Source organism: Dendrobates tinctorius, unplaced genomic scaffold, assembly GCF_039654945.1.
Source record: "Dendrobates tinctorius isolate UK_male_01 unplaced genomic scaffold, ASM3965494v1 ptg000120l, whole genome shotgun sequence".
Taxonomy (NCBI): Eukaryota; Metazoa; Chordata; class Amphibia; order Anura; family Dendrobatidae; genus Dendrobates; species Dendrobates tinctorius.
Genome location: NW_027361788.1, coordinates 44,323,781 through 44,350,220, shown reverse-complemented (window position 1 = coordinate 44,350,220; position 26,440 = coordinate 44,323,781). Strand labels below are relative to the sequence as shown.

General features: G+C 44.6%; 1 protein-coding gene across 1 annotated transcript in view; it reads right to left on the bottom strand.

Annotated features, from left to right (window-relative positions):
* Positions 1 to 22,343, bottom strand: part of LOC141046702 (metabotropic glutamate receptor 6-like) — an 83,546-nt gene extending 61,203 nt beyond the window's left edge. The window contains exons 1-3 of the mRNA XM_073541303.1: positions 22,210 to 22,343; positions 12,414 to 12,498; positions 3,945 to 4,516 (exon numbers count right to left, since the gene is read on the bottom strand). Of these exons, the coding sequence (XP_073397404.1) occupies positions 3,945 to 4,427 (483 nt within the window). The 5' untranslated portion in view covers positions 4,428 to 4,516; positions 12,414 to 12,498; positions 22,210 to 22,343. The remainder of the gene's footprint in view (positions 1 to 3,944; positions 4,517 to 12,413; positions 12,499 to 22,209) is intronic.
* Positions 22,344 to 26,440: the final 4,097 nt, after the last annotated feature.

Here is a 26,440-nt window from a genome sequence, read left to right as displayed (position 1 = left end):
ACAAGGCACAGGCGGGCATGAGTATAACTGACACTGGACCTAGGTCAATTGGCAACTAAATAGCCGCCCTCTGCCAGAGAGAGGGAGAAACAATTAACCCCTGTCTGACCAGGACGGGACAAAGACAAAACCCCGTCCTGGATCATGACAGTCTACTTTAGATGAAAATTTCGAAAAAAAATTGATAATAGAATTCAAATAACCATTACAGATAACTTTAATAACTAGGATGCCAACCGTCCGCGATTTGACACTACTGTTTCTAGCTTTTGGTGTACTGTAAACTAAATGCTTAGAAAGGTAATGCTCAGCTAATTACTAATCTGACTGCAAGTATATTACATTCTGAAAATGAGTGACTTTAGCCCATGGAGATGGCTGTCCATACACAGCAAATGCTTATATTCCCTGCAAGTACCTACATCAGCAGAATATGTTTTCATGCGGCCCTTGGTACACTGCAAGTGACTGTCCTACAGGTCTTTAATATAGTGAGTGAGTGCAGAAGTCTATGGTCCACCCTGTCTGTCTATGAGCCTCCTATGTTATTTAGACACAGCTTTTTCCCTCTTGGACTCGGACAAGTGACACAGCCTCAGAAGGGCACACAATCTCTAGTAAAAGTGAACCAATGACTGTGTGTCTCTGAGCCATTAAAAATAATGTGTGTTAAATAAAAGACCAATTATCATATATCCTCAAGTATAATCCGACCCGAGTATAAGCTGATGCACCTAATTTTGCCACGGAAAACTGGGTAAGCTTATTGACTCGAGTATATGCCAGGTATGCATTGTCCCCTCATCCCTATCCTGGTATGCATGGTTCCCCCTGTAGCTGTCCTGGCATGCGTGGCTCCCCCTCGTAGCTGTCCTGGTATGTGTGGCTCCCCCCGTCGCTGTCCTGGTATGCGTGACTCCCCCGTCCTGTCCTGCTATGCGTGGCTCCCCTGTCCTGTCCTTGCACATATTGCTCACTCCATCGCTGTCCTGGTATGCATGCTTCCTATTACAAAAAAAACATCCTACCCTCCAGCGTGCCCTCACAGCATCTCGCTGGTGCCAGCGCTCTCGTAGCATTTTGTTGGTGCCGGCTTCCTGCAGCTCTTCCTGTGCTGAGCGATCATGTGGCGCCGCTCAATAAGGTAATGAATATGCGCTCCACTGCGAGAGCGCCAAGACCAAAGAGATGCTACGAGGGCATGCTGGAGGGTGAGTAGGATCGGATGTCTTCTGGAAGCAGGCAGCTGCGGCTGTCACTGTGCATGCTATAAGAGGAATGAATACTGTACATCAGCATCATTTAAAAAAGTTGTTATAAATATAGAAGGGTTTGGCAGCAATTTTTTCAATAAAATTTACAACATCTATTTAAATCACCTGTGGGTTCAAGATGCTCACTGCACCGATAGATGAATTCTTTGAGGTGTGTAGTTTCCAAAATGGTGTAATTCATGGAGGGGTTTCTACTGTTTTCATACCTCAAGGGCTTGGCAAATGTGACATGGTGTCCATAATCTATTCCAGTCAAAATTACGCTCAAAAATTCAAATTGTGTTCCTTCGCCTTACTGTGCGCCCAAACAGTAGTTTTCCCCCACATATGAGGCATTTTCTCCTGTTACCCTTGTTAAAATGAAAAAATTAATGTTAAAACAACATTCTTCTGGAAAATAACTATTATTTATTTCCACTTTGTTTTAATTCCTGTGAATTAGGAATTAACAAACTTCTTAAATGTGGTTTTGAATACCTTGACAGGTGCAGTTTTTAAAATGAGGGCAGTTTTGTGCGTTTTTGTGACAAATCCATGTTAGCCAGCGACAGGCCCAATACACCACTGCACTAGAGGAGATCTGCATGGAGGAATGGGCTAACATACCACCAACAGTGTGTGCCAACCTTGTGAAGACTTACAGAAAACGTTTGACCTCTGTCATTGCCAACAAAGAATATATAACAAAATATTGAGGTGAACTTTTGTTATTGACCAAATAATTATTTTCCACCATAATTTGAAAAATAAATCTTACCAAATCAGACAAGGTGATTTTCTGGATTTGTTTTCTCATTTTACCTCTCTCATCTTTTTAAATGTGAGAACTTGCATAATTGGTGGTTGACTAAATACCGTACTTTTTTCCCCCACTGTATATATATGGGATTTCAACTATAGGTTAATTTCTGATTATGAATTCCCCTTGACGAAAAAAAAGCAGAAAGTTCAGCAAACCATGCTAGTCTGCTGCTGTGTATCAAGCCTAGATAACAGTTTTCTAAAAAAATGTTGTACATGTGCATAAAGATTCTAGTGATCTTTTTTGCACAATTTTACATATGTTGGAGCAGCAGTTTGTGCTCCAGAGCTGCTCTTCCAGACTGGTTGAAACTATAGAACGCATACAGTTATTTGGGAGCTACAGATTTGAATAGTATAATTACTCCCCTCCGTGCTCTTAGTTCGTTACCCCTAGAATACGTTACCAGCACCCCCTTTTTGTGATTAAGTGGTACACAAGATGAATACGCTCCTACATTCAATAAGGACACACTGGCAGTCTATAGGCAACCCAGCAATGTAAAGTGCTCCTTGTTTTTATTCTTTTAACTATTCACATGCTTAGATATGAATTATATATGGTATTAATAGTGCACCCAGAGGCATCTCTCTATTAGCTGGAGTTGCACATCTTTTTTTGTCCATCGCTTGAGAAAAAAACCATATTTTTTGTTCATTCTGTACAGAAATCAGATACTTGCTCAGCAGCTGCTGTGCTCTTTATGAAAGACGAAATGTGATCTATTAAAATCAATAAAGACCAAGCTGCAAAAGAACATGGAAAACATTTTAGTTTGCTTTTTCCCCTCGCAACAACACGACCAGGCCAAAATATAACTACAGATATAAAATGACTTAATGAACAGAACAGGACCTTCAGAGGTAGAGGTCAAATTTCAGCGTGTAGCATTATCCACCCTCCACACTGGGATCTTCGCACAACAAGATGCCCTGCTGTGGTGCCAGCAAATGGATCGATATGTGTTCAGCACTTTATGTAACTGAAGCTTAAAGTACTGTCTCCAAAATCGTAAGTTATTCCCTTGTCATAGGATAAGGTTTAACTTACTGATTTCTGGGTGTTCAACCACTCAAAACTCCAGCAATCCCGAGAAAGAGGTAGTGGATCCCGGAAGCACTTACACGAAGCGGAGATACACATGGTCGACCTTCACCCAATTCATTGGCTATGGAACTGTCGGAAATAGAGGAACGCTGTACTCATTTTTCTCCAGCAGTCTCATAGACAATGAAAGAGAAGGAGTTCGAGATTGTGCACCTTGGCTCCATTCAAGATGTGACTCCTCAGAGCCCTGTTCCCTGGATCCAGAGCCACTTTCTTTGGATTGCTGGGGGTCTGACCACAGCAATCAGCAAGTTAGACGCTATTCTATAGATAGGGGATAACCCATGGTTTTGGGAATAACTGTTTAACAATTAAACAATAAAAAGTTCTTTAGGTCCCTTTTGTTAGAATCTACGTTGGCAGTCTGAGCACACTTGCTCTGAAATGTGCAGTCACTGACCCTATGGTTCTAGGAATCAGTATTCTCTGCAGTTGGACCCCAAAAGTCGAATGGTAATGGCATATTATATGGTATGATAAAAAAGATGTCTACAGGAAACAAAAGTGATTCACTGCATTAGGGATATGTAAACACTGGAACATATACGAAGTAAAAAGAAAATAATAAAAAATAAGATTGTTCACAACAAGCTAGATCCTTGCATTAAATTTTTTTCAGCACAGAAATCAATGGACCATGTGTGCCACTGAATGCTTGGCATACATCTGATTGAAGGCTCTAAGAGTGATGTGAACTGTGCCTTAATCATCATGAAGGTTGCTGGAGGGGATATATCAAATAATGATAAAGAATTTCTTACAGCAAACAGTCTCAGCACATTGGCCACCATGATGGAGACTGAACTGGCAGAGGCTCCGATAACGCCAACAACCCTCTCCGGACGGCTGAGTATGGCAGGTTCTCCATTGGAGCACCGAATATCGGAAGTATCCTTCTGGATCAGGGCTTGTACAAATGTTAGCGATTGCTCCAGAGCGTAGGTGTCCCGAGAGCATGTATCTAGAATACGTGCCCCGAGTGTCAAATTAGGAAGGAGTTCAGGATCCCCATTGATTTGATCCAATGCATATAACAAAGCTTCCATTCGATGAACTCCGGCTTCTTTCTTTATTTCTCCACATGGGATTCCGGCAGGTCCCTTTGCATGGACTGGAAACAAACCTCCTAAAGTAATGTCTCCATCTATCTTAATTGAGTGAGGCTGAGTATTCTGCTGGGCCTCAACTCCCCTCTGCAAAAGGAAGAAAAAGAAAAGTGCTCTGGGCGATGGCGGCGGTCCCATATCTTTCTGAGATCCCCTCCAAGGAGGACTGAAAATCCTGTTGTTTCTTTCATTCAGGCTATATCCAAAAACGTATTATTGGGAGCTGTCTGTGAAGAAAAAATAAGAAAATGAAGAAGGATCAAGAAATCACAGAACAAGGTTTTAGGCTCAATTATAAACCAGACTCTACAGGGAGACAAGATGATGACCGTTGGGGGTTACTGTAACAGTTGTAGGGGTATTAAAGGCTAGACAGAAGGAAGGATACAGATATGGAAAAAGGGACAGAAGGGGAGGAAAAATGTGAAAATGAATGTATCTGAGCCATCACGGGATTCAGAACGAGGGGGTAGAGAGAGCCGTACAGTCAGTTCAGAGCCCTGCCAGTGACTGTGTGCCCGAGGCCATCTCTGCATCTATTCTTTAAATCCTATTTATATCTAAGAGAACCCACAGATTGCACGGCTTTCTACACAGCGCTCTCCGACTCATCTGAAATCTAGTAACAAAAATGTACATCTCTTGGAGAATAGGAAGCATCCACTGCACTAAACACCAATGAGATATTGCATTCATTGTGCAAGAGCATCAAACCAATGCGATAAAGGGCATATATAGCCTCTGACGAGTCCACAATGTGACACAGGACATATATAGCCTATGATAGGTACAGCAATGTGACAGAGGACATATACAGCCCCATAAAATGTTTACAATGTCACTTCAGCGTCGTAAATCTGATTGCTGGTGTCCAATACGCATGACACCATGATATACAGATGTAACAGAGCTGAATACTCGAAAATTATGAAGCTGTCCCTAAAATAAATGGGTATGCTGATTGGAAAATGTCGACAAATTTATGAGAATCTGATGCCCAGAGTGCTATTCACTAGAATGGATGTTGACAACCTCTAGAATGGGGGACCAAGCACTCCTCTGTTTTAGATCATGGGGGTCTCAGTCGTTCCACCAAGAAGAGCAGTTTTTACAACTGTTGGGATTCCAAGAGGTCAGAATGGTTCAGGCAACATCCCTTTAACCGCTTAAAGACCACCAATACGTCTTTTAACTGACCTGAGATATAAGAGAATAGCATCCCCATACTGGTGACAATCCAGCAGCTGTCGGCTGTCCACCATAGCTGACGACTTGCTGCATCAGCTAAGATCAGTGTTGGCGCCGTCCATATCTGTTTAACCCCTTAGATGCTGCTGTCAATAATGACTATATCATATAAATGGTTAAAAGAGTGTGGCTTCTCCCTCTTTATCCCCATCGGCACCCTGAGATCTTGATTGTGTGGTCCTGATGTTTGCCATGGCAATTCACAGCCTTAGAGTCTCCCAGCTACAGCGGCCTGTTCAGAAGTTAGCGACATTTAGGTGGTAAAAATACACTTTTTCATTCCTATCATGCCACTTTGCATTAATTCCTGAAAGGTTAATAAACTCCCTGACAGCAGTTTTCAATATGTGACTGCGCTCTGTGATCCTGGAGCATCTGAACTAGGAAGTTCTCCCCTGGTCCTGACCCGGAAGAGGTTAATAAACTCCCTGACAGCAGTTTTCAATATGTCAGGGGGTGCTGTTTTTAAAATGGTATGACTTTTGGGGGTTTCCCAATATATAGGACCACCAAAGTCACTTCAAAGATGGATAGGTCCCTAAACAAATACATTTTGTAAATTTCCATGAAAAAATACTGCTACATTTTTAAACCTCCTAAAATGCAAACAAAATAAAATAACATTTTACAAATGGTGCTGATTTAAAGTAGGCATGAGGAAAATGTTATTTATTAATGTTTTTGTTTGGTATGACTATCTGAATTAAAGGGAAAATCATTCAGTTTGAAAATTGCTAATTTTTTTTACATTTTTGTCAAATTTCTGATATTTTTATAAATAAACACAAAACATAACCACCTAAATTTACCATTATCATAAAGTACAATGCGCCACGAAAAAGCAATCTCAAAATCACTGGGATTTGTTGAAGTGTTCCTAAGTTATTACTACATAAAGTAACACTGGTCAGATTTTAAAAATTTGGCTTGGTCACTAAGATAAGGAGGAAGGTGTAACTCAATTACAGGTTTTTTTCCAGAAAAAGAGCTAATTTGTAGACCCTTTTCCAGGGATTCTTGCCCACAAAGCTCACTGCAGCATCGTCATACCCCAATAAAACCGTATCCTCCAGGAGCTACATCAGACACTTTAAATAAAAGGTGTAATGTGAATATTTCACGTCCATACACTAGACAGCCATGAATAACTGAATGACTGCACTGCTGCCAAAAATTAATCAAAAGGGCCAGATATAGTGGAGTAAGATGACGGGTTTAGGAGCGTCAGAAGAATTACAGCTGATCTTTAAAAGATGATCTTTAAAAAAAAAAAAAATCCCAAAGCATTCTTAGAATTCTCAATCTGCGACTCTGGTACTCCAAAACTATTTATGGAGATCAGGGTGTTAAGGTGTTAATAAGGCTATCAAATTCATAACCCATTCTGACCAATGCATTAAACTGGAACTCATGCTAACAATCTAATATATAAAGCTCAATGTGTGTGTGTATGTTTGTATGTATGTATGTCCGGGATTGGTATCCGCGCCGTCGTAGCTACAGCCACAAGATTTTGCACAGTCACACGTCTGGATCCCGAGAGCGTCATAGGCTATGTTGTGAGGCGAAATTTTAACCCCGCGCGTTCCAATTCACCAAACAATTTTGCCCCTATCTACATAATGGGGGAAAAGTGAAAGGAAAAGTGTTGGAGGCAAATTGACAGCTGCCAGATGTTAACAAGGGGGACTTAAAGAATGAGAGCGATGGCGCCAAAGAGTATATACCGTACAGTTGCTAAGGTGGGGCTCTGACATGGGATACTCACCACACACGGGGATATGAACACACACACAAAATGCACCACACACTACCACATGCTTCAACACATATACCACCCTCAGCACACATTTCACCACACATACACCAACCTCGCCACATAAAAGTCGAAACACAAAAGTCGCCACTCAAAGCTCGCCACGCTGTCCCAGAACTGTTTAAAAGATGAAAAATGAGCTGTGATTGGTTGCTATCAGCAACAGTTTTCTTTGTAGACAGTTGTGGTAACTGAGGCCTATTATTCTTATCATTTCTATGGTGTTATCGTCCTTCTGTAAAGCTGGAAATAACACAATTTATTACCGTGCCAACACAGACCACCCTCTGACACAGACTGCAGGGGGAGCCCAGTATCACACAGGATAGGATTAGATACACGGCTCAGCAATCAGTATCACACAGGATAGGATTAGATACACAGCTCAGCAGTCAGTATCACACAGGATAGGATCAGACACACAGCTCAGCACACAGTATCATACAGGATAGGATTAGATACACAGCTCAGCAGTCAGTATCACACAGGCCAGGATTAGATACACAGCTCAGCAGTCAGTATCACACAGTATAGGATTAGATACACGGTTGAGCAGTCAGTAACACACTTGATAGGATTAGATACACAGCTCAGCAGTCAGTATTACACAGGATAGGAATAGATACATGGCTCAGTAGACAGTATCACACAGGACACGATTAGATACACAGCTCAGCACACAGTATCACACAGAATAGTATTAGATACACGGCTCAGCAGACAGTATCAAACAGGATAGGATTAGATACACAGCTCAGCAGACTGTATCACACAGGATAGGATTAGATACACAGCTCAGCAGACTGTATCACACAGGATAGGGTTAGATACACAGCTCAGCAGTCAGTATCACACAGGATAGGATTAGATACACAGCTCAGCAGTCAGGATCACACAGGATAGGATTAGATACACAGCTCAGCAGTCAGTATCACACAAGATAGGAATAGATACAAGGCTCAGCAGACGGTATCACACAGGATAGGGTTAGATACACAGCTCAGCAGTCAGTATCACACAGGATAGGATTAGATACACAGCTCAGCAGTCAGGATCACACAGGATAGGATTAGATACACAGCTCAGCAGTCAGTATCACACAGGATAGGATTAGATACACGGCTCAGCAGACGGTATCACACAGGATAGGGTAAGATACACAGCTCAGCAGTCAGTATCACACAGGATAGGATTAGATACACAGCTCAGCAGTCAGGATCACACAGGATAGGATTAGATACACAGCTCAGCAGTCAGTATCACACAGGATAGGAATAGATACAAGGCTCAGCAGACAGTATCACACAGAATAGGATTAGATACACGGCTCAGCAGTCAGTATCACACAGGATAGGATTAGATACACAGCTCAGCAGTCAGGCAATACACAGGGCATAGTAACCAACTGTGGTTAGTTATAACAAATTATAATGATTATATTGCACATAAAAACCGTGCATCTAATCCTATCCTGTGTGATACTGACTGCTGAGCCGTGTATCTAATCCTATTCTGTGTGATACTGACTGCTGAGCTGTGTATCTAATCCTATCCTGTGTGATACTGACTGCTGAGCTGTGTATCTAATCCTCTCCTGTGTGATACTGACTGCTGAGCTGTGTATCTAATCCTATCCTGTGTGATACTGACTGCTGAGCCATTTATCTAATCCTATTCTGTGTGATACTGTCTGCTGAGCTGTGTATCTATTCCTATCCTGTGTGATACTGACTGCTGAGCTGTGTATCTAACCCTATCCTGTGTGATACCGTCTGCTGAGCCTTGTATCTATTCCTATCCTGTGTGATACTGACTGCTGAGCTGTGTATCTAATCCTATCCTGTGTGATACTGACTGCTGAGCTGTGTATCTAACCCTATCCTGTGTGATACCGTCTGCTGAGCCTTGTATCTATTCCTATCCTGTGTGATACTGACTGCTGAGCTGTGTATCTAATCCTATCCTGTGTGATACTGACTGCTGAGCTCTTCAGCTAGTAACAGATACAATCGCAGCTTGTTGATGGTTCCACATAAGCAACAGGAGATCAACGATCAACTCATTAATACTAATATATTACTGAGCAAAAATAATTATGCAGGATATAAAAAAAATGAGTAACATAATGCCTATCTATAAACCCAAAAAGAGACAGTTGTGTAGTGGGTAATAATTCTTCTCATAATGGCCCAGGGGTGCCAAATAACCGCCAGTGACAGTTCTTGACAACATCTGGAAACATGAAAACAATCATTGCACAGAAACAACATAGCTGACAAAGTATAGCAGAATATTGGCTTCATTATAAAAAATGTTTTCTTGTCTGTTGCAGCACCGTAGATGGTGCTATTAGTGATGCAATGTTTTATCAACCCATGAAGGGTATTAAAATGATAATACACTCATTGGTAAGTAGGTGCACTGGTGTGCCATGATTTGCCTCTAAAATTAAAAACTCACCTATAAATAAAAGTCAGTGTCAGGTTGGGGTATATAATCATTTCTTAAATTATATTACTTTGCAGGAATGTTTGGTGATAACCAATATGGTACCATTATACGGAAGTCATCGAGGGCTCCACAGTGACCAGAAAAAACAATGACTGAATAGAATTATTTTTAACAACTTCTGGATTTTAGGAGGAATATTTAATGTGAAGCAATCAGTAAGATTCTCCACCTATATGGGTCCTGTATGATTTGCGAGCAGAGATAAGACCAGTATTTCTGAGCATTTGTGATCTACAACATGGAGATGCAATTGTCAGTCATCCACAGTGCGAACAAGTGCCTCAACATAAGTAACAAATGGGAATTATGGGAGAGGAGCTAATTTCCACAGATAAGAATGCACTGCAAACAACCATCATGTACAAACAACTTCCATGAGATTGCCATGTACCGCTCATACCACAAATATATCCGTAAGGTGGACATGGGGGAAAATAGTCACTGCAAGTGACGGTACGTCCAATGTGAACAGATCACATCTTTATATTTGCACGTTATGACGTAAGTAAAATCTAAATGATATATTTACAATAATACATATGTATTAAATTAAATATATCACTTAGATTGTGTGCTACATATTTGCACTATATAACAAATATACACACCCATTATATATACACACAAAACATGCATCAGAGTTACTTACAGGTGTTGTCGGAAAGTTTAAGGAATGACGGTAACTTTGTGATAAGTAGAAGAACCTCCTCTTCTTTTGGTTAATACTTTATACAAATAGGCCTACACTTTGCATTTTTCATGGGTTAAGGTAACCCTTTACAATCTGCACCTGTTGAAATGTCTACAGTTTCAGTTTAGTTCTGTGTGGCTCCTTGTATTAATGTCTCTTTTTTTTGCCTGTCTCTCCCAGCACGACTTTCTTTGCCTGTCTCATTCCTGTGCCCCTCTCTTTGCCTGTCTCATCCTTGTACTCTGTGTCCCTTTCTTGGTGTCTCTCATTCATTCGAGTGGCACTGACACTCTGGGCTGTAGACGTGAGTGCACACTCTCCCCCCTCTTCCCTCTGAGGTCGCTTTACGATTTGAGTGGCACTAAATCCTTTAAAAGCTGCACAGATTTACCATGGGCAAAAGCTGCTGTTCTTCCATTATACTGCAGCCTGGAGCATTGGCATGACTGACAGCAAAAGGGTGGGGGGTGCACAGGAAAACGCACAACAAGAGGGGCTGTTTGTGAAGAACAGGTGGAAACAGCTTCCAATATATAGGACAGGTCAAGCTTCAATAAATGGATGGAAATAAGGATGGACACAAGCAGAGTTCAATAAAATTGATGTATATCAAATTATCAGGGGGTTGCAGTGATCTCAGAAACAATGGTTTCAAGGAAAGGATATAGAATTTTTCGGTAAGGTATAAGGATAAGAATGAGTGTACTAGATTACAGGAGGGATAGTAAGCAGAAAAGGGGGCTCCTAGACAGGGGAAGGAAAACAAGAGTACCAGAAGAGGTGAGGTGCAGTGAATACAAAGAAGGGAAAAGAAGCTATGGGAATAAAAATGAGTGCACTAGGACAAGTGAGGTATAGTATATAAAAGAAGGGATTCTAGGACATGTGAACAGAAAGGAAGGAACACGAAAACGTGAGGTAGAGGTATATTACATAGAAAGAGGGGGTTCTAGGACAGGTGAACAGAAATGGACAGACACTAAAAAATGAAGAATCGTATACAATATATAGAAAGAGAGGGTTATAGTACAGGTGAAAAGAAAGGGACAGAATTGAATAAGTGAAGTATAGTAAATAGAAAAAGGGGACTCTAGGTCAGGCGAAAGAAAATGGGAGTACTAGGACAGGTGAGCTATAGTGAATAGAAAAAGGGGACTCTAGAACAGGTGAACAGAAATGGACGAACACTGAGACAAGTGAGGTCCAGTATATAGTATATAGAAAAAGGGGGCTCTAGGACATGTAAACAGAAAGGGATGGACAATAAAACAAGTGAGAATTGTATATAGAAGGAGGGGGCTCTAAAACAGGTGACCAGAAAGGAATTGGTCGCTAGAACGAGTAAAGTATAGTGTATAGAAAGAGTGGGCTCTTGGGGAAGTAAACAGAAAGGGACAAGCACTAGAACAACTGTGCTATAATATAAAGAAAGAGGGGGGCTCTAGGACAGGGAACAGAAAGGAACAGTCGCTAGAACAAGGAAAGTATTGTGTATAGAAAGAGGAGAATTTTGGACAAGTAAACAGAAAGGGACAAACACTAGAACAACTGTGGTATAATATGAAGAAAGAGGGGGCTCTAGGACAGGTGAACAGAAAGGGAAGGACACTAGAATGAGTGAAGTAAAGTGAATAAGAAAAGGAGGGAAAACTGGAACAGGTGAGCTATAGTGATGAAAATGGTCCTAGGTGAGGGTTCAAGACTAGGTGAGAGGGAGAAGTACTACAGCATATAAGGTCATATGGATGGAAAGGTGTCTGGTTCCAATATTGGTAAAATAAAGTGATACAGAGAGGAAACACTAGAAGAGATGAGGAATAGTGATTAGAAAGGAAATGTTTTATAAAATGTAAAATACCTTATTGCCTCATATAATGGTCTTTTGGTCTCATTCGACTCACTTAGCACACACAGTTGGTCTCCACTCCTATGCCTTGAGATGTCTAAAATAAAGAAAAGTGACTTCATAAGAAACATTCAAGAGGTGTCTTGTCCAGGGGGAAGGACTAACTTTTCATAGCTTCTTATAAGAGGCACTGAGGCAGTAATAACAGCCCCAATGATGGGACAGAATTACTAGGCTGTAAGCAGCCCCCGGCTCTGGCCTAGCAAACTCCTGCTCTGAGTGGCTTCTTATTGTGTGGAATAAATGAGCCTGCAAAGAGTCAGAATAAGAAGCTACATAATTACATAGAAAGCAGACCCCAGGGCAGGGTCTGTATGGGGGCAGATGAGAGTAACATAAAGCAGGTTGGGTACATTGGTAATACATACAGTGTACATAGATGCGAAAGGACATGGTTTTATGGACTGGGTGTAATATAGGTCAGGAACTAGTACTGTGCTCAGAGGAAGGGAATTATAACAGCAGTTTAGATACAGTGATAAATTTGGAAACATTAGTGGGTAGGGGTACAGTGTTCAATTTGGGATTATTAGTGGGTGCAGATACAGTGCTGAGTGGGGGAACATTAGTGGGTTGTGGGTACAGTACTTGGTGTGGGTACAGTGCTGAATGGGGGAAGTGGGTGCGGGTACAGTGCTGAATTTGGGAACATTAGTCGGTGTGAGTACAGAGCTGAGTGGGGGAACATCAGTGGGTGCAAGTACAGTGCTGAATGGGGGGAACATTAGTGGGTGCGGGTACAGTTCTGAGTGGGGGAACATTAGTGGGAGCGAGTACAGTGCTGAATGGGGGGACATTAGTGAGTGCGGGTACAGTTCTGAGTGGGGGAACATTAGTGGGAGCGGGTACAGTGCTGAATGGGGAAACATTAGTGGATTGTGGGTAGAGATGAGCAAATTTGATCGGGTCTCTGCTTATTTGGCAAGCTATAGCGCTTACCGAATAAGCCACAGTGAGAACCCGGATACCTAGAGCGCTGATCAGCTGTTCAGCGCCGCAGGTGCATGAGTCGCAGCTGTGTCACAGCCCATGCATGGAAAGCTCAACACACAGGCTCTCCATGCTTGTGCTGCGACTGACACAGCCACGACACATGCAGCTGCGGCACATATGCTTAACGGTTACTTATTTAGATTACATATTTACATTACACATTCATGTATCTTCTTTGCATGATCTACTTACATACGAAACCTGACAGGAGTTTTACCTTGGGTACTACGTATAGACCTGCGTAGTACTGGTATTGCTGGTGACCTACTCTGATTCACTGTACTTGCTACCACTGATGTAGTGCGCTCTATTTCAGCTACACTACTGGTGACTCTACATAGGACAGGTATACCTGACTTTCTACGACTACTGATGCTCATATGGGCATGACAGATTCGCCACTGGCAGGGGTTAAATTCTCTTGCTCCTCTGCTGGGGTGGTGTCTGCTGCTTGAGCTTGCTGGTCTTCAGGTTGGTCCTGAGTGGTTTCTCCTTCTAGCTGGCTGTGGAAAGAGCAAGACGGGCACAACTATTGCCTCACTCGTGCCCAATTTGAAAGGAACTCTCCGAGTACTATGCTGATCTTCTTCTCCCCTTCTTCCATGGGTTAAGAATGTCTTGATCTTCCATTCTTTCCTTTAGTTGGTCAGGGCATGGCTTTAGATGATCCCTTGACACTACCGCTGCGGTTTCTCACCCATCTTTACTTATGAGGCACACTTTGGTATTATCGAAACTTGAAGGTAGGATGGTGTAGAGATCAGCCTCCCATTGGTCATCTAATTTGTGCTTCCTTCTCTTTCTCTTGAGGACCTGTTCTCCCAGTAACAAGGGAACTGCAGGGGCGTGCTGATTGTAGTTTCTTTCTTGCTTCTGTCTTGCTTGAGACAAGCTTCGTTCTACACACTCTTGCACTTTGCGGTATTGTTGCTGCTGCTCTGTATCCCAGTCTGCGTCTGGTGATGTTGTCTCAGGTGTCCGAGCTCCCATATCCAAATCAATGTGTATCTTGCCAGGTCTTGCTCTTATCAGATAGGCTGGGCTGCAATTGGTGGAGTTTACTAGGACATGGTTGTATAGATCCACAAGATCCGACAACTTTTGCGGCCATAGATTCTGCTCTTCCAGGGGCAAAGTCTTCAATGGGTCAATTACCACCTAGTTCATCTTCTCACACATACCATTTGTGGATGACACGGTGTTGTCCTGATATTCTTGCAGCCGTACAGGTTACAAAACTCCTGGAACACTTCTGCTTCAAAAGCGGGGCCTTGATCAGTGAGCACTTGTTCGGGGTAGCTGTGCGGTCGACAAAAGTACTTCTGAAATGCTTTGGCTGCTGTTTGATCCTTAACAGGCAGAACGACCAGAAACCTGGAGTAGTGATCGACAATGGTTAGAGCGTATGTGTAGCCTGACCTGCTCGGTGTCAATTTCATGTGGTCTAATGCCACTAGCTCCAACGGCTGCTTTGTAATGATTGGTTGCAATGGGACTCCCTGGTTGTTGCATCCTTTCTTCGCAAATTGCACGGACCACACTCTCAACACCACCTCTCGATGGCTCCTCGCATGCCGATCCAGTAAAATCTCTACTGGAGCAGGACCTCCAATATTTTCCGACTGAAATGACCGGCTCCATTATGATATGCTTCCAGGGTCATAGGTGCATCCCGCCTCAGAACCACAACTTGCCAAACTAGCTCATGGGTCCGTGAGTTGATGCTCTTCCGACACAGCTTACCCTCATAGATGAACAGCTTGCCTTTTTCTTTCCATAACTGCCGTGCTTCCTGTGGAGCGTCCGAGCCAGGGTGTGAATCAGCCTGCGTCAGCAACTTCTATACCAGGCAGACTGCCGGATCGCCACCCTGCATCTCTGCACTGTCATGGTGGGGCAATGGACTAAATGTGGCCTCTTGCACGACGTAGTGCTTAGTTCTCACTCCTTGGGAGCGTTGGGCGGCAGCTGGTCAGTGGAAGGCTGGTAACTCAACTTCTTCGAGCTCTTCTGGGTCCTTTCCCCCCTCAGGTGGATTGGGCAACCTGGACAACGCATCTGCATTAGCATTCTTCTGCCCCGCTCGGTACTTGATGGTGAATTCGTAGTTGGACAGCATGGCCCTCCATCGCTGCTCCAGTGCACCCAATTTTGCCGTTTCCAGGTGGGTTAGCGGATTATTGCCCGTGTAGAAAGTAAACTTTGCGGAAGCTAGGTAGTGCTTAAAGCTCTCTGTCACTGCCCAGACTATGGCGAGTAATTCCAGCTTCAAATAACTTTAGTTGTCGGGGTTCCTTTCAGTGGGACAAAGCTTCCGGCTGGCATACGCAATCACTCTTTCTCTGCCATTTTGCACCTGTGATAGCACTGCTCCCAATCCCACGTTGCTGGCGACTGTGTCCAGTACAAATGGTTGGTCATAGTCAGGATAGGCCAGTACCTCATCTCCAGTGAGAGCCAGCTTCAACTGCGTGAAGGATTCTTCCAGTTTGTTATTCCTCTCGAACTGAACATTCTTGTTCTTGGATTTCTTGGATTGTCCCACTAGCAAGTCTTGCAGAGGTGCTGCTATTTTGGTGAAGCCCTTGATGAATCTCCGGTAGTAGCCTACCAGCCCCGAGGAACTGTCGTACTTCATGAATATTTCTGGGTTTCCTCCAATCCTGGATAACGGTGACTTTGTCAGGGTCTGGTGCCACGCCGTCCCCACTCACCACATGGCCTAGGTACTGCACCTTGAGTTTCAAGAGGTGGCATTTGGACGGCTTCATTTTCAAGTTAGACAGGGCCTCGAATACCTCACCCAGGTACTCCAAGTGGTCTTCGTAGGTTTTGGAGAAGACAATGATGTCATCCAGGTACAGAAGGACAGTTTCAAAATTTTTATGTCCTAGCCATTCCTTTAGCCATTGAAACGTCCCTGGGGCAGTACTGAGCCCGAACGGCATGTAGCTAAACTCACAGAGGCCCATTGGTGTTGTAAACACTGTCTTCTCTTTGTCTGCATCTGCCACGGGAACCTGCCAATACCCACTGGTGAGATCCAGGGTAGAAAAATAGTTAGCAGTTCTCAGTGCAGCTAATGATTCCTCAATTCTAGGTAACGGGTAGGCGTCCTTATGTGTAATGCTGTTAATCCGCCTGTAATCAACACACATCCTCATGGTACCATCTTTCTTTTTAACAAAGACTATTGGAGCTGCCCAGGGGCTACAACTATCTCTGATCACCCCAGTCTCCTTCATCTCCCGCAACATACTCTTGGGCACATTGATAGTGTGCCGGGGGTATAGGCCAGTATCTCTCTTTAACGGGGGGATATGGTGTTGCACCCCTTTTGCTTGCCCAAAGTCTAGAGGATGTTTGCTAAATACCCGCTCGTACTCTCAAGCCACTCCGTAAGCCCCATGTTTTTGGTGTGGAGGGGTGGAGTCAGTGCCTACATGTAGCTGCTGACACCAATCCTCCAGCTGCCCCTCAGAGCCATTGCCCTCCACTTGATCAGAAGGAAGCAAGGGCTCTGCTGCCTCTATTGCATTGTTACTAACAGTGAACAGCTTAGCCAGCGTGGCATACTGGTGTAAATAGACCTCTCATTCCCCACAATTCAAAATGTGTAGTGGTACTCTCCCCTTACGAACATCAACTACCCCTCTGGCTGTCAGGATGGTGGGCCTATTATCAGAGTACACTGGCTCCATCAAGGCCTGGTAATCTTGACCCCTGAGGCCTATTGCTGCCCGACACCAAATTAACATTTCACTCCTGGGAGTTACTGCAATGGGGATTGAATCACTCACTCTGACACTGCCGACTTCTCCACCAGACAGCTTTACCTGTTGTCTCTGCATCAGCGCTTTGATCTCTTTCTGCAGGACCCGCTGCTGACTGGAACTGGCGGTCTCGGCTATCTGTTGCATCAAAACACTTATTACATTAGTGCCTAGAGTGATCATGGGATTGCATTCACGTTTGTCCATATCAACAATAATCAAACCTTGTGACTGCAATTCTACTCGGCCAAACTTTATGGTCACTTCCTTATACCCCATCTGAGGCAAAGCCTGGCCGTTGCTGGCAATTATGGCAAGGTGCTCATCCGGGCTGCGAGTTATGTCTGAATCAGCCCAGTATCGCTTAAAGAAAATATATGGCATTGTTATTACCTGTGAGCCGGTGTCCAATAAAGCATTCACTGGGATGCCATCAAACACGACGGGTAGGACAGGCCATCCTCCCACATACTTGTCTCGCCAACTGTGCGGGCCTGGACATCTTACTCCTGGGGGTAGGCCCTCCGCCCCAGAGGTTGCTTGTTTAAATGACAGAATCTTGAGACGTGTCCCGCCTTGTGGCAGCGGCGACAAATGGGTTGTTCCTCTTGATTGTAGCGGTCACTGTCCCTCCCTCTGGTCGATGGGATTCTCCTTTGCCACCGCCACGGGACGTCATCTGGACTGGAGGCAAGCTGGATCTGCTCCCTTGGGGACAGTAGCATAGACTGCACAGTTTTGGTTAGTGCAGACATACTTTTCGTCAGTTCCTGGACCTGGACACGTAGGTCTGCAGAAGAGTCATCATCTTTAGTTGGCGTTTCAGTCCCAGCAGGGATCTGAGGAAGGGATGCTGCTTCCTGTTGGTAAGTAATGGCCGGGGGCCTAGGGGGTGCTGTACCAGCAGAATTAGGCTCACACAGCACCCGGATGGCTCTATCCTTGAAGTGTGCAAAGTCCAAGTCAGGATTCTGTAGGGCCATTATGCGCAGCTGTGTCCTGTGATTGTTAGATAGGAGCCCCTCTATAAACTGCTCAGTTAGCAATCTGTCCTCATCTTGCACGCTGTTTGGATCAACTTGCTTGACAGCTCGTAGCGCCTCCTGTAGGTTTAGGGCATAGTCTCTTATACTGTCCTGCACCCTTTGTTTGCACCCAAAGAACCTCATTTTTATCTCTGCTGCTGTACAGGTGTCAAAGGTGTCTTTCAGCCAGGCCAAGATTTGCTTGACAGTTCCTTTCTCAGTGTCTAGCCAGGACTTTACTTCCCTCTGGGCTGCACCAGTTAACTGGCCCAGGAGTATTCTAACTTTTTGACTCTCAGACAGGGGGTACACTTTAAACAGGCTACATAGACTCTCCTTGAAATCGCTCACGGTGTGCAACTCCCCTGAGAACTGTGGCAACCAGGCTGCTCCCGGTATATATGGCATTGATAGCGGCATTATGAAGGTTGCTGCTGCTGTTGCCGAGGTGACTGGCAGTACCACGGGGGCTGCAGCTGCCTCTGAACTGGGTTGTATCATGGGGGCTGCAGAAGAGTCATCATCTTTAGTTGGCGTTTCAGTCCCAGCAGGGATCCGAGGAAGAGATGCTGCCTCCTGTTGGTAAGTAATGGCCGGGCACCTAGGGGTGCTGTCCCAGCAGAATTAGGCTCACGCAGCACCCGGATGGCTCTATCCTTGAAGTGTGCAAAGTCCAAGTCAGGATTCTGTAGGGCCATTATGCGCAGTTGTGTCCTGTGATTGTTAGATAGGAGCCCCTCAATAAACTGCTCAGTTAGCAATCTGTCTTCATCTTGCACGCTGTCTGGATCAACCTGCTTTACAGCTCGTAGCGCCTCCTGTAGGTTAAGGGCATAGTCTCATATTGTCCTGCACCCTTTGCGCCTAAAGAATCTCATTTTTATCTCTGCTGCTGTACTGGTGTTAAAGGTGTCTTTCAGCCTGGCCAAGATTTGCTTGACAGTTCCTTTCTCAGTGTCCGGCCAGGACATTACTTCCCTCTGGGCTGCACCAGTTAACTGACCCAGGAGTATGCTAACTTTTTGACTCTCAGACAGGGGGTACACTTTAAACAGGCTACATAGTCTCTCCTTGAAATCGCTCAGGGTGTGCAACTCCCCTGAGAACTGTGGCAACCAGGCCGCTCCCGGTATATATGGCATTGATAGAGGCATGATGCAGGCTGCTGCTGCCAAGGTGACTGGCGGTACCACGGGGGCTGCGGCTGCCTCTGAACCGGGCTTTATCATGAGGGCTGCGGCTGCATCTCCGTCCGGATTAGACATTTTCTCTTCCTTCCCCTAGTGAACCTCAGCTAGCCTCGGGGTACGTTACCGAAGTCAGACGCTGCTCCGCAGGCGGTCTGTATATCCTCCTTCCGTTTTTTGGGTCAGGGCTCCCTCTTTCCCTCCGCTGGTCGCAGAGCGTGGCCTGTGCTTTTCTTAGCGCCTTTCCTGTGGCCTCCGCCCACGATGAGACACCCCTTTCTTTCTGCGTGCCGCGCAGCACACAAATGGCGGCAATTTCACTATTCACTTTAGTCCTTGGCACACAGTACCCGGCTATACCGGGCTCGTAATCCTGTTCGTAACACCAAGTTGGAGCGCCCCTAGGGCTGTGGGATACTCGGTACCGGGTCGGTACTTAAAGGGGAAGTGTCACAGTAGCGGGGACCCGGTCCATGGCCCTAGTGTCCAGTGAAATAAGGTTTTATGAGGAATAAAGTTTATGTGGGGGTAAGTTTGTGACACCTCCTGTGGTGTTCCACAATTTATGTGTAGGCCGACGCTGTAGTTCAGACCGCTGGGGATGATGGCGATGCAGCAGAGTTGTTTCAGCTCCCCACAGGTCGAGCTAGTCCCCAGGGCAGTTGTTAGATGAAGGATAGGAATAATGGAGGTGCCCACCTGAGATGCAAAGCACCATGGGAACTGTAGTGTCCCAGAACGTCCCAAGCAGTAAGGTTCCAAGGCAGAGGAGACTACAATTCCCGCAATGCAATTGGGCAGCGTGGAACAACGCATGCATAAAGTGTGCAGCTTGATTAAATGAGTCAGCTTTTTCATTTAAAGAGACAGCGTCCCAGGTAACCAGTATAGGTCAGCGGTAAAGTTGCACGTCCTGAAGCCAGTGGCGGATTATAATGGGGCAATTTACCCTGGACTGGTGGGCCCCCCCACACCACAGGACCCTGGGCTACCGCCCAGATTGACCTCATTATAATCTGCCACTGTTAGCGGGTGCAGGTACACTGCTGCGTGTGGGAATATTAGTGGGTGCAGGTACCCTGCTGCGTGTGGGAATGTTAGTGGGTGCAGGAACACTGCTGCGTGTGGGAATGTTAGTAGGTGCAGGTACACTGCTGCGTGTGGAAATATTAGTGGGTGCAGGTACACTGCTGCGTGTGGAAATATTAGTGGGTGCAGGTACACTGCTGCGTGTGGGAATGTTAGTGGGTGGAGGTACACTGCTGTGTGTGGATGTTAGTGGGTGCAGGTAAACTGCTGTGTGTGGGATTAGTGGGTGCAGGTACACTGCTGTGTGTGGGAATATTAGCGGGTGCAAGTATACTGCTGCGTGTGGGAATATTAGTGGGTGCAGGTACACTGCTGCGTGTGGGAATGTTAGTGGGTGCAGGAACACTGCTGTGTGTGGGAATATTAGTGGGTGCAGGTAAACTGCTGTGTGTGGGAATATTAGCGGGTGCAGGTACACTGCTGCGTGTGGGAATATTAGTGGGTGCAGGTACACTGCTGCATGTGGGAATGTTAGTGGGTGCAGGTACACTGCTGTGTGTGGGAATGTTAGTGGGTGCAGGTACACTGCTGTGTGCGGGAATATTAGTGGGTGCAGGTACACTGCTGTGTGTGGGAATGTTAGTGGGTGCAGGTACACTGCTGTGTGCGGGAATATTAGTGGGTGCAGGTACACTGCTGTGTGTGGGAATGTTAGTGGGTGCAGGTACACTGCTGTGTGCGGGAATATTAGTGGGTGCAGGTACACTGCTATGTATGGGAATATTAGTGGGTGCAGGTACACTGCTGTGTGTGGGAATGTTAGTGGGTGCAGGTACACTGCTGTGTGCGGGAATATTAGTGGGTGCAGATACACTGCTATGTATGGGAATGTTAGTGGGTGCAGGTACACTGCTGCATGTGGGAATATTAGTGGGTGCAGGTACACTGCTGTGTGCGGGAATATTAGTGGGTGCAGATACACTGCTATGTATGGGAATGTTAGTGGGTGCAGGTACACTGCTGTGTGTAGGAATATTAGCGAGTCCTTGTAGTGACTTGCCACTATGGGTAATAGATTTGGGTTTCTAGTTAATTAGACGACCTATTATTCCTGTAGACCATTAACCCTCCAAATGGCCTAAAGCAGAGAACCACTAGCCCTGCACTCGTCATCACATCCTGTTACATTGGAGGTATATTTGGGTCTGTAGATGTTTTGAGCAGATGTAACAGTCGACCCGAAAAACTCTGGATCAGCAGACTCACAGATGACAGGCAGCCTGTGTGTGATAGCAGCAAGCACAGACTGTGGAGGTGGTGCCAGCACAGGGTCATGTAATAATGTATAATGGATGGAAGCTTTGTATGAGCAGTGCCGATCTGGGCCTATAATCCCTGGATGGGAGGCAGCTGTCCGCACCCGATTAACATCCTCCAAATCCCTTGCCCTCCCATCAGAGGATGTGTATTCATATTAATTATACCCTACTGGCGACATGATACCACACAGGCCCCCTCCACTTTATCTTACTTATAATTAATAGGAAGCTTTTTAATTTGGCAACAAAAGAGGGAACAGCTCATACAGTGTTAATACTGAAGATCACATTAAGCCCAATACATATGTAATGCATGCACCATACACCCCCGTACTATTACATATAGACCCCCTGCACCCGCACCATATTAGCACTGTACGTCATCATATCATTACTACATTGCCTTGATATACTATTCATACCCTGTGAACTTTTCCATAAACAAGCAGCAATGAATGTTGCCGAGTGAAAATTGCAATCTACCGTTGTGACCAGTATGTTGCAGTCACCAGTACATTACGCCCAGCTCATGCTTCTGGAGATATGCATCCTTAAATTAGACGGGCTCTCATCGCTTCAGAAATGCCAAACATGTGTGCGCTATATGCTGTTCAGGCACACTGGAGATCAGAAGGGAGGGGGGCTTTGGATTTGAGAGCACAGAATTTGCTGAATTTCTTTTGGAGTATAAGGAGTCATTTTGCTTTTCCAGAGCCTTTGTACTACCAGTAATGTGGAAGCCCCTATATTTCCGTTAACAGATGACAGACCTGAGTGGGGGCTTGCTTTTTTCGTGGATTGAGTTGAAGCTTTTATTGGGAACATTTTACATAACGTTTGTGATCACATTTATCCGACGAGCTATGCTGAGAACTTACATTGTGGTTTCCATCTAAATCTTTAGTGACGTGATTCAGATGAAACCCCTGAGGGATTCATTCACTACAGTAAGGCAGCAGAGTTACTCTGAACTCCGTCTGGCCTCTGTTCAGTGGTGTCTATTTCAGAAGTGCAGAAAACTGTGGCTAAAGGCACTTTTATGCAATCCTAAAAAAATGGACACGGCCGGATCACAGGTGAGACGGCCTCCACAGTGCCTCCATCTGCTTCATTATAAGGAATCTTACGCCAGGGTTCTGTCTGATTCACTTATTTCAGAGATTTACACAGAAACCTTGATGTAAGCGCTCAGCGCAAAGAGCAGGATAAATATGCGCCTTACTGCGATCTTTCGGAGGCAGAATGAAAATATCAACAGCAGGCAAAGTATTGGTTTTATTTATTTTTTATGCCGTTTCTCGTGCGGTATAAGTGATAAGACAACTTTATTCTTTGGGTTGGTGCGATTACAGCAATACCAAATTTATTTCGGGTTTTTATATTTGGCTGCTTTAACACACTAAAAGACGCTTTTTATTGCAAAAAATAATGTCTGGATCCCCAAATTTTGAGAGCTATAATTTTTCCATATTTTGGCCCACAGAGTCATGTGGGGGCTTGATTTTTTCAGGACGAGTTGATGGTTTTATTGGTATCCTTTTCAGACACATGACATTTTTTGATCGCTCTCTGTTCCAATTTTTGGGAGCCAGAGTGAACAAAAACCAGCAATTCAGGATTTTTTTTTTTTTGGGTGGGGGGATATGTTGTTCCGCGTGTGGTAAAATTGATAAGGCAGTTTTATTCTTCGGGTCAGTACAATTACAGCAATACCACATTTATATTGTTTTTTGGTGCTTTTACACAATAAAAGTGTTTTATAGAAAAAAATAACTATTTTTGGATCGCTTTATTCTGAGAGCTATAACTTTTTTATTTTATTTTTTATTTTTGCTCTGATGGAGCTATATGGGTGGTTTGCTTTTTGCGGGACAAGATGACATTTTCAGCGGTACCATGTTTATTTGTATCTGTCTTTTTGATCGCATTTTATTCAACTTTATGTCCAGCAGTGTTGTTTTTTTGCTTTGCTTTTTTTATTTTTATGGTGTTCACTAAAGGGGTTAACTAGTGTGACTGTTTTATAGGTTGGGTTGTTCTAGATGCGGCAATACCAAATATGTGTACTTTCATTGTTTATATATATATTTTTTCATACAAATATTTATTTACGGATACAATATCTTTTGATTTTTTTATTGCTTTTTTTATTTTTATTATATATTTTTGCAGTTAAAAAAACTTTTTACTTTTTTTTACTTTGTCCCTCTATGGGACTATCATTTTTTGCAAGCTGATCGCTTGTATAGCATAGGGATGCAGAAGCATCCTTAGGCTATGCAAACTGTCAGCTTTGTACTGCGCATGATCAAGCAACTTTCCTAGCTCTGGTGACCCAGATGTCGTCATGAGCACACTGGGTCACCATGGCAACGATTGGCACCCTGTGTCATACTGCAGGGTCTCTGATCCAAGGGCAGAGGGGCTGCCATCCCTCTCCCGACTCACGGAATGCTGAGATCGCATTAAATCACAGCATTTAGGGGGTTAAAGTACCAGAAGAGGTGTGCAATTGCTCCTGGCACTTAGTGCTGGGTGTCAGCTGTCAGAATCAGCTGACAACCGGCGGCAATCGGGCGCGCATATCGTGCAATCTGTCCTGCGTCAATAAGTACCAAGACACGTGGACATATTATTCCTATGTCGGAGAGAGTTTAAAGTATGTACAAAACAGACTAGACATCAACATCAAAATACATATTACCGAAAAGAAGATAGTTGACACATGTGGCTGGAGAGGAAATAGCAAGTGCACGTGCTGTCCCTTTAAGAGAGCGGGAGCGCATGCCCTAAGGACAGAGCATGAGGATGGGGGGAATCGACCGCAACACGGGTGAGTGAAATGACACACCAGAGACCATGCCTGTCAGAGCAGGGATCCGGTGTGGTGCTAACAGTACCCCCCTTCTCTTCAGGCCATTGAGACATTTCCAGAGGAGAATTGGAGCGTGAATGTTTTCTTCAGCTCCCAGGATCTCTCTTCGGCACAAATGTCTTCCAGTCAACAAGGAAGTAGGTCTTGCCTCTCACCTTCTTCATGGCCAAGATGTTCTCCACTTCAAAAACATCATCCGAGGCAGTTGGCATGGATGTGTGTTATGATTGAGTGACCGTAGGAGGCAAAAACAGAAATGCTAGCTAAGTCCAGAAAACCAGAGAGGTTGGCAGCTATCGGATTGCAGACCCCTGATCCTATCACAACAACTAACAGTAGCCATGGGGGTTCCTACGATGCCCTAGACCCCTCGATCACAGCCGGAGAATTAAATAGGCCTAAAGAAAGAAAGGGGAAATCTAAACTGCCCAAGAGCAGACCCCAAAGCAATAGGCAGCCCCCAACATATAATGACGGTGAAGCAAGATGAAAACACTAACACAGACAGAAAGATAGACTGAGCAAAGACGGGGCCAAAACTACCTAGATAGGAAAGGACAGGAAGGCTGCTGTCTGCAATCCATGAAAAACCCTATGAAAATAAGAGCCAACAGACTGACAGTGAAAAAGGCCCTGAAGACGCTAGGCTTCAAAAAAGCTATGTCAGTACTCAGGAATATTCTGAAGACAGAGCAACCGGCAAAAGGAGATTCAGCTCATCCCAGCAGGGAATGGCAGAATACAGAAAAGCAAGGAAAACAAAAACAAAACATAAATATAAACAGGCAAAGCAGAAAACTTAGCTTTAGGGAAGCAGGAATCAGACTGGTGTCTTAGAAATCCACAGAGAAATCACCCGCAGGGCAGAAGGGCGTCGGCAGCCTTATATCCAGTCAGTGACTCCACTCAGCCAGTCATCCTCATTAGACTCAGGTGCCTGATAATCAGGCTCATTACCTTCCTTCACCAGAATAGGGAGTTCACCAGACCTCAGTGACGAAGGGGAAAATGAACTCACAACAGATGTGGTACTGGGATCCTTGACGAAGGGACTCGGGATGACCGGCTTTGACAGAGATATATGGAAGGAATTTGGAATCCGTAATGAAGGAGGCAGCTTCAATTTATAGGAGGCCTCGTTGATTCGCTTCAACACTTTGAAAGGCCAGATAAGATGAGGACACAACTTGTAAGAGGGAACGTTCAGCCAGACATACCAGGAGGAGAGCCATACCTTGTTAGGCTACTTTCACACTTGCTTTTTTTGCAGCGCGTTTTTTGCGCAAAAAAAGCATGGAAAAAGCGCATACAAACGCTGCGTTTTTTTACAGCATTTTTGTGCGCGTGAAGCAAAAAAATGCAGCGTTTGCATGCGTTTTCAATGCGTTTGCGTTTTTTGCACATTGTTTGTCTTCACCCAGAAAAGGATTTGGGGTAGGGTTAGGGTCTATGGTTAGTAGGGTTAGTAGAGTAAGGGATAGGGTTAGGGTTCGGGTTAGGGTTATTAGGGTTAGGGGTTATGGTTATGTTTAGTAGGGTTAGGGTTAGTAGGGGTTAGTAGGGTAAGGGTTAGGGGTAGGGTTAGTAGGGTTAGGGGTTATGGTTATGTTTAGTAGGGTTAGGGTTAGTAGGGGTAGGGTTAGGGTTAGTAGGGTTAGAGGTAGGGTTAGGGTTTGTAGGGTTAGGGTTAGAGGTAGGGTTAGGGTTAGTAGGTTAAGGGTTATGGTTTAGGGTTAGTAGTCAATATCGTAAAGCTCATCCCTAATGTTGACTTAAAA